This window comes from Emydura macquarii, unplaced genomic scaffold (genome assembly GCF_026122565.2).
Source record: "Emydura macquarii macquarii isolate MOO-44397 ecotype Brisbane River unplaced genomic scaffold, CSIRO-AGI_Emac_v2 contig_294, whole genome shotgun sequence".
NCBI classification, from domain to species: domain Eukaryota; kingdom Metazoa; phylum Chordata; order Testudines; family Chelidae; genus Emydura; species Emydura macquarii.
Genome location: NW_027130431.1, coordinates 58,795 through 74,885, shown reverse-complemented (window position 1 = coordinate 74,885; position 16,091 = coordinate 58,795). Strand labels below are relative to the sequence as shown.

At 53.2% G+C, this 16,091-nt stretch overlaps 2 protein-coding genes across 2 annotated transcripts in view; both read left to right on the top strand.

The window, feature by feature from the left end:
• The window catches only part of LOC137153874 (uncharacterized), a 93,901-nt gene that overhangs the window by 50,734 nt on the left and 27,076 nt on the right, over positions 1-16,091 (top strand). The gene's annotated exons all lie outside the window — the stretch shown is intronic.
• LOC137153865 (butyrophilin subfamily 1 member A1-like) overlaps positions 1-16,091 on the top strand; it is a 46,545-nt gene that overhangs the window by 25,849 nt on the left and 4,605 nt on the right. The window contains exon 5 of the mRNA XM_067549683.1: positions 14,575-14,929. Within this exon, the coding sequence (XP_067405784.1) occupies positions 14,575-14,929 (355 nt within the window). The remainder of the gene's footprint in view (positions 1-14,574; positions 14,930-16,091) is intronic.

Below are 16,091 nucleotides of genomic sequence, written 5' to 3'. Positions count from 1 at the left end.
GAATTGCTAAAGCAGAATAAGAACTTACTGCATATCATGGGTATAATGTTTTTACTGGATGGTCCCCCACCTCTTCAGGGATAATGTCTATTAATACTTCCCTCATTGTTAATTGTTTTAGTTAAGTTGTATTTGTTTAAGTTAGCGTATGTGCCATGTGCTGTTGGAAAAAAAAATATATATATACGCTAAGTTAGAAGCCACAGGTCCATAGTGTAGGCCCAGCAGACCTCTACACTGTGATATTGTAATACCTTGCATACTGTGCCCGTGCAACTCACTCCGTGACTCACACGAGCAAAGGGGGGATGTCATTGTGATTTGATTTGATTTCATCGTGATTTTTTATTTGATTTTTATTTTTAATTTGTTTTTTAAAGAGTATTTCATCGTCTGATTTCATCGTGATTTGATTTTTATTTTTTATGTCATCTTGAGTAATTTGATTTTTTGGCAATTTGATTTTTGTGTCATCATAATTTCATTTGATCTTGATTGGGTTGCCCTGAATTTTGGGTTACCCTGAATTTTCCTGTTTTTCCTGAATTCCCAAATTTTTCTTTTGCCCGAATTTTTTGTTTTCCTGAATTTTTCATATTTGCCTAGCGTCCCTTTGTAAACTTCACCTCCTCCGTGGGGACCCTTGGTGAACTGGCAAATGGATTACATCCAAATGCCTAAATGTTGTAACTTTGAATATGTGTTAATCATCATTGATATGTTTTCAGTATAGGTAAAAGCATATCCTTGTAAGCAAGCAGATGTGAGTAACTGTCGCCAAGAAACTATTGAAAGAATTTATATCTAGGTTTGGGTTACCTCTCATCCTGGACAGCGATAAAGGAACCCACTCCACAGAACAAGTCATTCAAAACCTATGTGCAAAGTGGCCAGAAATACTGTCAACTTAAAACATGGACTACCTCCACATGAGATCCTTATGGCCAGATCCATGAGATCACCACTAGACTCACAAGGATTGGATCTGCACTTAACTGATGATGTGATACTGAACTATTGTAAATTATTAATGAAGTGTGTTAAGTCTATCTACTCACAGGTTCAAGAAGCCCTTCCAGCACCTGCAACAGAACTGTACCACTCCCTCCAATCTGGCAATTGGGCCTGTGTAAAAGTCCACCAACAACAGAATGTGTTGCAACCTCGGTGGAAAGAACCTTATTTAGTGCTGCTAACCACTAATACTGCAGTGCAATGTCAAAAATACCCTAACTGGATTCATGCTTCACATTGTAAGCAGACTCTACCGCCAAAAGAAGAAAACAACCAAGAAATCCAGCAACTAATGGACATTTTTGTTTTGCTGTGAAAGTTCAAAACCCTCCAAGGAGACCTTACATTCTAACTACCTTGACTGCCTGTTAATCTCGTTTGATGTAATGTAACCTGGACATTTGCACAAGTTTTAAGATTGTGCCTTGTAAAAATGTTTGATCATATCCTATCCTAGTCTCTCCTCGAAGACCAGGCCTGTAGTTTTGGGTATTATTGTCCGAGCAGACAACCGCCTCCCTTGCCTCCCCGTAGCATGCCCAGTGGATAAGGCACCGGACCAACCTGGAGCCAGGGCCTCCTGGACCCATGCCCCACTGGTCAGTGTGCGGGAAGGGTAGGTGCCTGGACCACTCTTTAGATGAGAGTGAGGGTGTGTGGAAAAGTATACTCTAGAGCAGGACAAGTACTTGAACCTGAACTACAGAAAATGGCTTCGTGGAACAGGCAAAGCTAAGTGTGTTTAGCAAAAGTTTTTGCTTCAATATTGTTGTAATTCCCCCCCAATAGTAATCGATAAGAGAGGCCACAGATACTTATGCCGTTTCAAATCAAAGTCTTCTTATGTTGTACTGGAAGTACAAAAGGGAGGATTGTGGAATCAAATAATTAATCATAGAATTGATTATAGAATGCATGGCCTGGCCTGAAACTGGGTAGCCTGAACTGTGATGGAAGCCCTCAGGTTAAATCACTGACAGGATGCCCCAAACTGAGACTGAGATAAAGATGCTAAAATCCCACAGGATGTCTCAGGACCACCATTTAAATGCAAACTCCTTTTGTGAACTCTAGCCCTTTTGATGTCTGTAAACCGACATCTCCTGTTTTGATAAGTACCAGTACCTGCCCCCCCTTTGTCTTACCGGCCCCATAGAAACTCACTCCATACAATTTAGCATTTGAACAAGTATTGTGTCACCACCCATCTTCGGGTGTTAGCCAGGGTCCCTGATAACCACATTGTATAATCAAGTGACTCTTTGGTCTTTCCTGTGAAAACATCTGGTGTGCCCCATTGTACATATAATTGTCTTTCCTGTTAAGTATAAACTGTTAATCCAATTCCACTATACGATCAACATGTAAATGAACCTAAGCAACCCCTATATAAGTCTTTTGTATCTGGTAGCCAGGTGAAGTACATTTGCCCAGCATCCAGACATGCTGCTTGACTTCCCTATAGCCACCTGGGTTTTCCCTATGGCTATAGTATTCCCCATAGCTATGGTTATGTGATTGTGTGTGTGTCACAATACACCACTCAGCTCAGTGTCCTGCCCACGGCCCCTGGGATCTTCTGATGGGGGGGGGGCTCCCTCAATCTCTCTTGTTGAACCTATGACACTTCAGGTGAGTCATGACAGAGTCCTTGGAAAGGGGACTGGGCCCTTCCGGGCGGGTGCCCAACCACCGGCCTGCAGAGTCAATCTCGCTCTCTGGCCTAGTGAACGTCCACACCAGGGCTGGGCCCAGAGGGGTTTTAATGAAGGTCTCCCCCCAGCGCAGACCCCACTGGGGGAGCAGCAGCTGCTCAGTTCGGGCTCCCAGATCCCAATGGAGGACGCAACAGCTCCTGATCCAGGATGAAAACCAGCGACAGATCAAGTGCAGCCTTCTCTCTCTGAGCAGGGACCAGACCCCTCTGGACACAACCGCTGCTGAATCAACTCACCTCACTCCCCTCCCTGCCAGACCCCCAACCCTGGAGGGAGCAAGGGAAGTCCAGGCTGGATTAAGGCACAGGCACCCTAGGCATGAGACTGGGGGCCAGTTCATGGGGGTCTGGGGGGGAACACTGCCCCACAACAGAGCTGTCTTGGCTGTCCCACTGCCCACTCCGGTTTGGCTCAGGCTCGCCCCTGTTTCAGGCGGGGGGTGGGAGGATCAAGGCCAACACTGAGTGAGTGGTCAGTGGTGCTGAGAGCTGGTCGGTGGCAGGGCTGAAAGTGAGTGAATGATGCTGTAACCCCACGCACCACGTCACAAGGCCACTCACTCAGTTTTGGCCCGGTGCCCCCCTGCTAATTACGATGGTGGAGATGGGTTCTGGGGCCAATCCTGAATGGACAGCGCACCCGTGCCTGAACCAGACCCGCTGGAGCTTCACTGCCGACATCCAAGTGCCCGACAGGGAGCTGCGGAGGGGATCCCTGGGTGGGGCGCAGACCTGAGGGGGTTTTGCCCAGAGCCCAGGGATGGGTTAATCTGGACTGACAAGTAACTGGAGGAAGCAGATGGCAGAGCTCTGACAGCGCCATGATCCGAGCTAGGGGAGCAGAGCTCCTAGTCCAGATCCAGGACTAGTAGCCAGCCAGCCTGGTGTGGAGACAAGGGACTGGCTCTGACAAACTGCTCCCTGGGACCATCTGTTCCCAGAGCGACTCACACAGGGAGGGTCCCCGGCGCCCCATCTCCCTGGGCTCCCTCCTGATGGGGGCCCTGGCCTGATTTCAGAGCTCAGCCACTCCTGTGTCAGACCGGAATCACTGCCAGCTGGGCAGGGGGCGAGGGCGGCTGGGCAAAGGAGATCGGGCCCTGCCTGACTGTCCCTGGGGGCGGCAGGGCCAGGCCAGGGGAGCATCAGGCGGAGCTGCTGCCGCCAGAGGGCCCTGGTTGTGGCGGAGGCGGGTGTGTCCGCGGATCCGCTCCCCGCTCATGTGGCCCTAGCAGAGCCAGGAGATGAGCTCCACGCACTGGATCAGGAGCTGCCGCCGCCACCTCCATTTTGATCTGGGAGCCAGAGATCTGCGTCTCCTCCAGCCAGGAGAGACCTTCGGTAATCCCCTCAGTTCCCAGCCTGTGGGGGACGTGGTGAATTACTGGCCAGGTAATTCAGGCAGGAGATTGGAGCCAGGCTCTATTGGTCACAACACGATGCTCCTTGGGGTTTGCAGAACAAGCCCAAAGTCCAGGTTTCTTCTTTCCACTTTTATACTTTATCCATCCCCCTTCGGGTCTATGGATTTGTCATTTCAGATGATCTTCTTGTTTGATGTAATCATCAATTCCTGTTTGCTGCTGCAAGGGTGAAAACTTTCCTTCCTGTTTTACATCTTATCTTGTTCCTGTTCTGGGGTTGTAAACTCCCCCCTGCTTTCCAGGGTTCCTTATCTCGATCTTTGGCCAAGTGGGTCATAAAAATTCTCAAAACAAAGACATCTCATCTTCTCTCCCTCCTGCCTTCGAGGCTAAAAATATTGCCTCAGCAGTCATTTCCTTACCGTCTTATCTCAACAGTCACACCACATTCATTTCTCATTCACACTTGATAAAAATTATTACATTCTTATTTCATTCCATTAACACCATTCTTGTTTTTACCTTATTTACTATCTTAACACAAATATTTATACCTACACCAATTTTACTAAAAAGAAAATACAAATACACTCATCTTAAATCTTACTTGTCCCCTCATTGCCCCCTGATTTACACATCAGCCACATTCCTGATCCGCATTGGGCATTCTCATTGCACTTATCAATTAAAACACAATCAGATTTCAAGATGTTCCCAAACATTTACTCCAAGTAACCAACAGCAGGTTCGAATATGGTGTGAATGTTCAATCACAGAACGTTTAGGCAGGATGTCCTTACTCCAGGTAATGAGCAGAGTGGAGCCTGAGGTGGCATGAACAAACAATCAATAGGTCCGGAATTCCCTTATTGATATTGCGTTGTTTTGTTCTTGTTTTTAGTGTAAAAATGAACCCTTCAGCTTCACGTTAGAATCATAGAATCATAGAATATTAGAGTTGGAAGGGACCTCAGGAGATCATCTAGTCCAACCCCCTGCTCAAAGCAGGACTAACTTCAGCTATATCATCCCAACCAGGGCTTTGTCAAGCCTCAGCTTAAAAACCTCTAAAGATGGAGATCCCACCACCTCTCTAGGTAACCCATTCCAGTGCTTCACCACCCTCCTAGTAAAAAACTTTTTCCTAATGTCCAACCTAGACCTCCCGCCCTGCAACTTGAGACCGTTGCTCCTTGTTCTGTCATCTGCTACCACTGAGAATAGCCTAGCCCCATCCTCCCTGGAACCCCCTTTCAGGTAGTTAAAGGCCGCTATCAAATCCCCCCTCATTCTTCTCTTTTGCAAACTAAACAAGCCCAGTTCCCTCAGCCTGTCCTCATAAGTCCTGTGCTCCAGCCCCCTAATCATTTTTGTTGCCCTCCGCTGTACTCTCTCCAACTTGTCCACATCCTTTTTGTAGTGGGGGGCCCAAAACTGGACACAATACTCTAAATGCGGCCTCACCAATGCCGAATAGAGGGGAATAATCACTTCCCATGACCTGCTGGCAATGTCCCTCCTAATGCAGCCCAATATGCCATTAGCCTTCTTGACAACCAGGGCACACTGCTGACTCATATCCAGCTTTTTATCCACTGTTGTGGTGTTCAGGTTCAGGCCTGCTTTGGTTCAGATCTGGGCAGGGCAGGGCTTCGCTGGGGCCTACAACTGCAGCTGTCCCAATGAATCTGATTCCCCTTCACTGTCCCACAGCTGTTCTCTTCAGCCTGGCCTGGCATCGGGAACCTGCGGGACACAGGAGAGGGCCCCTGTCAGCTCGGGTAAGTCGATCACACTCAGTTGGTGGCAGTTCTTCTCTGCTCTAACAGGATCCCGGCCTCTCCTCCAGCTCTGCCCTGGGGGCTGCCCCCTCTCCACCACTGTCAGGGGCCTGGTTGGGGTCTTTAACGGCCTCTCCCTGCCTAGATCCCAGGGATCCGCTCCATCCTCATCCTCCCTGCTGCGCTACATCGTGCCCATCCCCCTCTCCTGCTCCTCGTCTCCCCACCAGGCTGTGCAGACGCTGCCCCCTCCAGGTCCCCTCCTGCCTCCCTGGCTGCTGTGTTCTCCCCTCCTCCCCTGCCCCACATATCTGGTGATCCCCAGGGCTCTGGCCTGGCCCCTTTGCTCCAGCCTGGCCCCAGGGCTCCAGCCACCACCTCTGTGCTGGGGGACGCACAAATCTCTCCCTGCCCCATGACTCTATCTGCTCCCGCCCAGCCCCCCTCTCAGCCAGGCTCCCCATCACCCCACCTGGGTCCCAGCATCGTCTGACACTGAGACCGGCTCCCGCTGGGACCCCGACTTTCCCCCAACCCTCCCCCAGCCCCTTTCACCCGTAGAGGGGAGGGAAAGTGTTTGACTCAAGGAATCACTCACAGGGTGAGATCCAGCCGTGAGCCGTCCAGCCAGGCCCAGGCCTCCTGCGGGGAGGGGACGGACAGTCCGACCCAGAACTGCTTTGACCCTTGTGTCAGGTCCTTTAGGAACTCCTGCAGTGAGCGTGCGACAGGCAGCTGGTGACTGTAACGCTCTGGTCTTGCACATCCAAGTCTTCATCTACGTCAGCCCCACAACTACAGGCTGTTGTATCCATCTGGCAATCCCCATAGACAGCTGTCTGTCCATCCCTCCCTTTACATACCTTGCTCTCTCTCTCACACCCAGCCCCTCCATTCCAGCTGAGCTGTGTTTTGCACACACAGAGTGGGGAGGCTCACGATGGCCTAAAAGCGCCTTTGTCTTCCAACCCCAATCCCAGAGCTAGTGATTTAGGCTGGGCGTGTCAAAGCTGCCTATTGGGTTTGGGCACTGTTATTAACACTTAATGGGAATGGAGTGTCCAAACACCCTAGGCAGCTGTGAAAATCCAAGCCCTAAAATGTATCTGAATGAGCCCTTTGGCCTGTTCCCAGGGCCCCATCCCTGCAGGGGCAGCTCCAGCGGGATGCTATCATCTGTCTGTCTGTCCATCTATCCCCATACACACCTAGCTATCTAGACATCCATCCATGTATCCATCCTATGCTCACCCCTCTCTCTCTGTCTGTCCATCCATCCCCAGCCCTCTGTCTTTCTATCCATAAAGACTCCAAGTGACAGGGAATCCATCATTGACACCCGGTCAAACCAGCAAATGACTTGTGTCCTGTGCTGCAGAGGAAGGTGAAAACCTCCCCAGGGTCTCTGTCAGACAGGGGGGAAAATTCCTTCCTGACTCCACAGCTGGCGATCAGTTAGACCCTGAGCATGTGGGCAAGACCCACCGGCCGGATGCCTAGGAAGGAATTCTCTGCAATAACTCCGAGCTCTGCCCATCTGGGGTCCCATCACCAGCCACTGGGGATATTTGCAGCTCGCAGTTGCAGATCGGCTACACGCCATTGTAGGCCGTCCCATCACACCAACCCCGCCACAAACTTGTCAAGCTCAGTCTTAAAACAAATGATGTGTTTCGGCCCTGCTGCTCCCCAGAGCTTCACTCCTCTGCCGGTAAGAAACCTTCATCTAATGTCAAGCCCATATGTGTTGGTGGCCAGTTTATGTCCATTAGTTCTTGGGCCAGCAGAGGTCCTTGACTCAGATAACTCCCCCCCTCCCTGCTGTTGATCTCTCTGATGTACTAATAGAGAGCAATCATCCCCCCGCAGCCTTCCTTGGGTTCGGGTTCATAGGCCCAGCTTCTTCAGTCTCCTCTCGTAAGGCAGGTTTCCCGTTCCTCGCATCAGCCTCATAGCCCTTCCCTGCACCTGGTCCAGTGTGAATTCATCTTCCTCAGTCATGGCAAACCAGACCTGCCCACGCAGTATTGCAGAGTGGCACTCACGCCTGCTCTATGTAACCGTACAGTCGTAGCCTGAGAGGTCTCCTAGTCCAGTCCCCTGCACTCAAGACAGGACTGAGTATTATCTAGACCTTCCCTGATGGTGTTTGTCCAACTGCTCTTAAAGTCTCCAATGTCGGAGATTCCACAGCCTCCCTGGGAGATTTACCCAGCGCTGCCCTGCCCTGACGCTCAGTATTAACGAACAGTGCGAACGCTGCCCTGGAAATATCTTGCTAACGTAGTCCTAGGCTGCAGCAGGCTTTTTTCATGGCCTCATGTTGGCTGCTCATAAGCATCCTCCCCGCCCAGCTGCTTGGCGCGCAGACAGACATCTGCCTCTCTATATCTGACAGGACACTGTGCAGGCGGCTCCCGCTCACTCCAGAGGCATTGCCCTGCATGGACAGCTAGCAGAGCTGGGGGTCTGGCGGCCATGCTCCCTCAGAGGGGCAGGGCTTAGGGCAGACCCTCCTTATCTCCCATTGGCTTGCACAGGTGTGTCCCCGCCTAGTGCGCTGGCTGCTGTGAATGCCAATCTCCCTCCCTCCCCATTGATGGTGCAGGGCAGCCTGGGGGCCGAACTCAGGCTCGCTGGATCCCGCTGTTGTTCCCGTGATTTTTCTTGGCGTCCCAGTTGGGTGTTGGGACGCGGTATCACAATGCCCTTTGTGTGTCCGGGCCTCCCTGCCTTGACGCGCAAAAGGATGGCCCAGGCGTTGGGATGTTAGTCTGGGACCTGCAAAACCCGGCTTTTTTAGTGTCTAGAGGCCTCATCTGAAATTAGTGGCCCCATTGTGCTAGGTGCTGTACAAATACATAGGAAGAGATGGTCCTAGCTGAGGGAGCTTAGCCCAAATCCAAAAGACAGAACAAGGATGGAAGAAAATAAGTATTGCTGTCCCCATTTTGCAGCTGGGGAACTGAAGCACAGAGAGATTTTGACTCATCCAGTTCAGACAGGAAGTCTGTGGCAGTGCTGGGAATTGAATGTTCGCTTCCTTTCCTTAAGGAAAGGTTTGGTTCCCCACCACCTCGGCTGAGTCTCTTAGTCCAGCTCTTCCAGGGTATCACGGTTGCCTAAGTGCCACTGAAATGACCCTGGGCCTCAGTTCCCATCTGTACCAGGGGTAACACAGGAAGCGCGGCCCTGCCTTGTCGGGCTGAACACATGGAAGGTCAGGTGACGAGATGCTGTTGTGATGGGTCCATAGCGGAGCCGAGCAGATGGGAGCTTGGGGGTTGCGCAGTGCGACTGCAGCTTAATGGAGTCGTGATGAATTGTGAATAGTCCGGAGAAAGATCCTGGTTTGGCAAACAGAGGATATTACTGGTGTGCAGAGTGTGCTGGAGGAGCAGGAAGTGTGTGTGTGTGTCTGTCTGTCTGTCTGTCTGGGGGGCGTGTTCCTCACCAGAAGCAGTGAAGGAAATGAAGGCGGCTGACCCAAAGGCCAGGCCCACCCGTCGGACCCACACTGAGCAATGGGGGAGGCCCAGGAGAAGGAGAATGATGGTTACTCGAGGGGCGTCTCTTCTCATCAGCCCCGGAACTGTGCACAGACGCGCCTTGGGCCCAGAGGGGCTGTGGGAGACCCGGGCCGGCGCCTCCACTGTTCCGCACAGGAAGGGGTGAGGCAGCGCCGCAGGCGGGTCATGCTGGGGAGCTGCTCATCAATCCGCCCCGTCCTGTAGCTCATTCTCTGCCAGCCTCTTTCTCTGGTCAGTGGTTTGCAACTTCTTGTTCTTTGGCTGAAGCAAAACCGCCATCGTCTGAACCCAGGAGCTCAGACGGGCCTGAGTCCTGCTGTCACTGCCCTGCTGGGCGCGGCCTTATTGCTTCAGGTCCTGTCCAGGGCTTCAGAACCTGAGGAGACCCCCGAGTCTGTGCGGGCCTGGCTGGAGCCCGCCTGGAGGTGACTCCGGCTCTGAGCGCTGCTGGGATCGGCCAGGGCCGCTGTTCGCTTCGGCATTTCATTGATGCTGCCCCCGAGCCAGGTTCGCCCCCGCCTCCCGCCAAACCTAAAGCAACGGGCGGCCAATCAAAGCAGGGGGAGGAGTCAAAACGGTCTCCCCATAATTAGTGGTGGCTGGAGGGGGGGGGGGTGTCTCTCTGCTCCTCCAACGGGGCTCCTAGTCCGGCACTGGGCTGCTCTGCAAACCCAGGTGGAATTAACCCTTCCGTTGCTGCCTGTCCTGCGTAGAGCTGGCTGGAGGCTGCGGACCAGGTGAGCAGGGAGCTGCAGACGGGCGGGGAGTCGGGCTGCCTCCGTCCTGTCTCCCCCCTGCTGTGTCCGTGAATCCAGTTTAGCTCCCAGCTCATTTGCCGAGCTACGGACCAGCCACCAGGGGTTGCAGGAGAGTAGGGCACGCGGGGTATCCCTGGGAAAACACTCATAGTGATCCTGGCCGTCCGTCCCCCCGCAAGGCGGCCGCCCATCGGCGCCCCCCCTCCCACAAATCCCCCCCCAAGGCTGGTCATCGGCAGTCACGCTGGGTATTGAACTCTGCAGAGAAATCGCCCTTGGAGGCAGCCCCGACAGATCCGGGTGGGGAGGGGGACACTAGAGGAGGCAGAAGGGAGGAAATGGGGGGGAGGGATGACGAAGCCGGGCGGGGGGGGGGCGGATGGGCGGGGGCTGCGGGTGGAGCAGCTGCAGGGACCCAGCGCGGTCGCTGACCCGACCCAGGCCGGTTCCTGCCCCTACCCTGCTCGCTGCTGGGGGACGCGACGCGACTCTCGGTTTGCGGCCCCGTCCCAGGCCGGGTGCGGCGGGTGCTGGTCGCTGGCGCGGCGTGTGTGGACCCGGCGGGGCAGGATCGTCCGCGGGTGGCGTTTTACCCCCGCGGGGCAGTGACGGGCTGAGGGGCCGGGCTGGAGAAACGGGCCCGGCCTGTGCCCAGGGACTCGCGCTGGGGAGTGGCTGCACTTTCTGTCCCGGTCCCTCTGCCCGGGCAGGCACTGGACGGGCCGGGAAGGACTCGGGGGTCTCAGTCCATGCTGCAAACAGCGATTTCCCCGCACGCGAACCGACCGGCGGGAAATGGGGGCTGAGGATCAAACTGCGCAGCTCGGCCCGTGGGAAAAGTGCCGTGTGAGCTGGACTCACGTCGCCGTCCAGGGACCAGACTTCAGGGCTGGTCTGGTCATAGACGGGCTGGGACCAGCTGGTGACACCAGGGATGGTTTGTGGCTAGAAGGACATTTACCGGCCGTATCTGGAGATGTAACATCGACCGTTCATGGTGTCCCGGTTACAAAGCGTTCATGTTTGGAAGCTCCGCGTCTCCTCTCGTTAAATCATCGTCTGCTCCCCGCAGAACTTCTTGCCACTGTGTGAATTGAAACAACATTTTCCATTGAAATTATTTAAAAAAAAAAAAAAAAAAAAAAATCCAATTCTGGGAAGCTGGGTTATGAGACCAAATCGGGGCTGTCGGGCAATTCCCAATGACATGGACGACCAGTTGTGCACCCTGCAATGGCTCCACTGCTCTGCTGACACCCTAGAGGAGTCGTCAGAGGATGGGGAAGTGAAGTTCGCTACCTTGGATGGATCAGTTCCTTTATTGCCTTCTTGACTGAAGTGACATTTCACGTCGCTTTCATTGAGGGGGTAGACATGATCAAATCCATTTTGTAATGGCTTTCATTCTGTTCCCCCAAAAGATGGATTTGAGCCACTCCCCTCTAACTTGAAAAGGTGGCAAATTCCAATCCGATTGGGGGGATGTGTTTTCACACCAGGCACAGCTAGCCTGTGGAACTCCCTGCCACAAGATCTCCTTGGTCAATCTTCTGTTCTGAATCCTGCCAGGTCTTGGCATTTAGAGGGATAACGGGACCATCCAGCATTATAACAACCAGTGTTACACAGTAACCTGGAGTGGGAAGCGCTCTAAACCCTCCTGTGGCAAGGTGCAAGCCCCAGCTTCTAACCAATGGGGAGAGGGAGGAATCTGTCCTGGAGGCAGGTTATTCCATCACTGTGCACTAGAGGGGGTGTCTTGCCCCTTACTTTGAACCAGCTGATGCTGGCAGCTGTTGGTGATGGGGTGCTCGGGGTCTGCTCCTCTTTCAGAAGGCTCCGCTGGCAGCCTCTTTCTAGTGCCACTTTCCCAGTCCCTGTCCTGCCATGGTGCTGCGACTTCATGGGGCATCCCCCAGGGGCAGGAAGCAGGAAGGGCCCATCCACGTGTGACACTCCAGCTCTCTCATTTAACCATAACTACATGTAAACTCTTGGCAGTAAGGGGAAGCGATCACGCCTGTCGATTCAACTGTGTCTGTAACAACTGCACACACAGACACAACGACACACAACTGCAGGGGCGCTATGGCTAGCTTCACCACTCGTGTCCAGGGTCAGTGATGTCAACAGAGCTGCTCCGGTTCAGTTCACACCCGCCCAGGATCTGCTCCCCTCTCCGCACATGGAGGTAACTCCAGTCCAGCACATGCATCCGGGTGGTCACCTTTGTCAAGTGCTTTGGGATCCTTCAGATGAAAATGGCTGCAGAGCAGGGGCCGGTCCTGCTGTGAGCAGGGGTGGGATTAGACACCCCCTGAGGTCCCGGCCAACCCTCCTCGTCTCTGACTCTGTGACTTAGGGCAGTGCTGGCTCTGTCAGCTCAGATCCTGCTGTGCCGGGCTGTGACTGGACGGATAAAACAGCAACACGAGTGAGCAGAATAACCCTGACCTTCTCTCTGCAGGCAAACTCTCCAGCACAGACCAGACGGGGCTTCACTGGAAAGAAACCAAACACAGAGGGTTCGGCAGCCTGGGGCTGGTTTGCTCAGCGCCTGCGCAGGCCAGGGTGCCCCTGGGATCCAAGCCGTGTCAAGGAGAGCTCGGTTCGTTCTGTCACAGCTGGATTGGGGGTACTCGGGCAAAACTCACAATCCAGTTCCCTGAGGGAGTCAAAGTCCGCTTTTCTGAAGTCCATGGTCCGTATCCTGCTGTTCTTCTTTCTTCCTTTTGTCAGGATCCTGAACTCGACCATCTCATGGTCACTGCTGCCTAGGTTGCCACCCACTTCTACTTCCCCTACCAAATCTTCCCTGCTTGTGAGCAGCAGGTCAAGAGAAGCACGGCCCCTAGTTGGTTGCTCCAGCACCTGCACCAGGAAATTGTCTGCGACACTCTCCAAAAACTTCCTGGATTGTTTGTGCTCTGCTGTATTGCTCTTCCAGCTCTCATCTCTAATGATGTGCTTGGTTTTAGGGTGGAGAAAACACGTGGCACTATAAAAGAAGGTAATTAAAGACAGTATTTTATCAGTGTCTATATATCAGTTCCCATGAGACAATGTTCCTCTTCTTCCTTGAATGTGGCAGTGGATGTGTTAGTTCATTCCCCAGCACCCTGCATTTCACAGTGTATCATGAGGTGAGGCAGGGTTTGTGATTGTGTCCTAGCACACCACAATGATCTAGATCAAATTGCAGCTACTCTTCCTGCCTCTCCACTGCCTACATGGGCTCTGCACCCGACAGAGATTTGTGAGAGCAGCTTCCACTCACTGTACAGAGCCAGTGGGAAATGCAGCTCCACAACCTCTAGCCTAGGGGGAGTTCGTTTTCTCCCCAGGTTCTGGTGGCCTGTCTCCACTGCCGCTCTGTTTCTTCCTTCATCTTCTCTACGGAGGAAGCCAGTAGCTCTGCAGTGACCTCTTGGTGAGCAGGGAGTGTGAATGTGGGTGATCCTTGCTCTAATCTCAAGCAGAGGGACAGAGCCTTGATCACAGACAGAGGCTCTCCTGGCTCCACTATACAGACCCAGGGAGCTCCTGTGATCAGGCTGCTACACTAGAACACAGCAGAATAAAAGCAGCACAGACGGGCTCTGCAACCTGTGATCTTGTCTCTTTTCTCTTCTCCCCAACTACCATGACACCAGAATTCTCCTGTCCTTGTTAAACAGGACAGCACTTTAGTCTCCCATCACTAGCATGGCCCTCTCTTTCTTTCCACCAGCCACCTACTCCACAGCTCCCCCCACACATAGCTTCTTCCTCATTCAACTATGAGCCCTTCCCCTGTGTTAACCCCTCCCTCATGCTCATGTACTTTTGTGTTGCAACTGCTGCTGAGCAGTGCAATTCTGGGCATGTTCAATCCTGCTCCTGTTTGGCCCATTGCTGTCCGAGGACTGACATTTCAGAGCAGGCAGGATACCAGCGGGAGGGAGGCCCCAAACCAAAGTCCAGCTCAGGGGCTGCAGGGACAGAGTGAGATTGAAGCTGGGGAGGGGGAGGGGAGCCCTGTCAATGTTCACTGAGTTGTACAATCTACTAGGGCCCCCAGAGTCTCTAGGCCCCTCTGTGGGGAGAGGTCGGGGCAGGGGGGAATATTCCAAGTCCCAGGCTTGGCCCAGCTGATTCTTTCACTCTGTGACTCACTCGTCTCTGCCAGGCAGTGACTCTCCACAGCACTTTGCTGCCGTCTCGGAGCTGCCGGGTAAATCCTGGAGGAAGGAGATTTCCTGATTCACTCTCCAGGTGGGGCAGATTCTGTCACTGACACCATCAAACCCTCCCCCAGGGCTGAGCTCTGCCCCTCATGCTCTGATTCTCTCTCCCCAGCGAATGTGACTCTGGATCCAGGCACGGCTCATCCCGAACTCATCCTGTCTGAGGATGGGAAAAGTTTGAGAGGGTCAGACACACGGCAGGATCTGCCCAACAACCCTGAGAGATTTGACACATTGCCCTGTGTGCTGGGCTGTGAGGGATTCACCTCGGGGAGACATTGCTGGGAGGTGGAGGTAGGGGGTGGGAGATACTGGGCTGTGGGGGTGTCCAGAGAGTCTGTGAGGAGGAAGGGAGAGATCACCCTCAGCCCTGACGGGGGAATTTGGGCTCTAGGGCAGATGTGGGGGGATCAGTTCCAGGCTTTCACCTCCCCTCGGACCCCCCTGCCCCTGGGCCGGGTCTCCAGCAGGATTCGGGTGTGTCTGGACTATGACCGGGGGCAGGTGACATTTTTTGATGCTGGTAATAAGGCCCCGATCTTCACTTTCCTGCCGGCCTCTGTCCCTGGGGGGAGAATCCGCCCGTCTCTGGGTGGGGCCAGGATCCCAGCTCAGCCCGTGTCCCTCAGATACCAGGGGAACATCCCACTGGGGACCCTGAAATCAGCCTCTCTAGCCTCACACTCCCTCATCTGTATGACCCTGTAGGACTCCCATCTACCCAGTCCCAGGCCCAAGCCCTTCATCTCTATGACCCTGGAAGCTCCTGCCCCCTCCCTGGAGCACCAGGGATGGGAGGGGGAGGCGATGAAGAACCCCTGGAGCTGCAGGGGGAGCAGAGGGGCCCTGAGGGGCAGATGTGGGGCTGGGCAGGGGCAGAATTAACAGCCGGGCTGGGACAGGCAGATGTGGGGGTGGCCGGACCCAGCATTAATTAATGAGGGTTTGGGGGGTTGGGAAGAAGCTGGAAGCTCCGCAGCGGCAGGGAGGGTTTTGTACAATCTGTGGGGTTAGATCTCACTGGGGCTCCCAGCCAGAGCTCCTGCCGCAGGGCCACAGTCACCTTCCTCTGTCGCTGCAGGGCTGGCACCACAGTCTGTGTTGTTTTGAAACCTCATATTTTGCAGGTTCAATTTCACGACTTTCAGTACTGACTCATGATTTTTAACTTCTGGGGTTGGCACAGCCCCTGGGGCCAGGGTGGGTTGAACCAGAGCAAATAGAGGAAAGAAAAGGGAAAGATAAAACAAGATAAACAGAGATTCCTGGAGAAAGGTGTAAAATAGCCATGAAAACAATGAGAGGAAAACATTCTGAAGAGGGGAACCAGCCAGAGGCACTGTGGGGGGAAGGGATAAATTCAGGGAGAGAATGGAGAACGTGAGTGGGGAATGATCTGTGACAAGGACCAGAGGAAAGTGGAAGAGAAACAGAAATAAACAGGGTTGGGAAATGTGGGTTAGAAATATGGTGAGTAAAAGTGAACAGTGTGAAAGAAAAGGGAGGACAAAAAGGGACAGAGAGATTTATAAAACATCACTGAAGATGACACTTTAACTCATTAATTGCAAGTGTCACTTTCTTGACTGTTGCCATTTTTTTGTCATTAAAAAAACTGTGCCCAAAATCTGTGTCTCTTTTCCATTGCTGGGGTTATTGAAGCTACTTCTTAGCTCCTTTTCAATCTGACGAGTATTTACA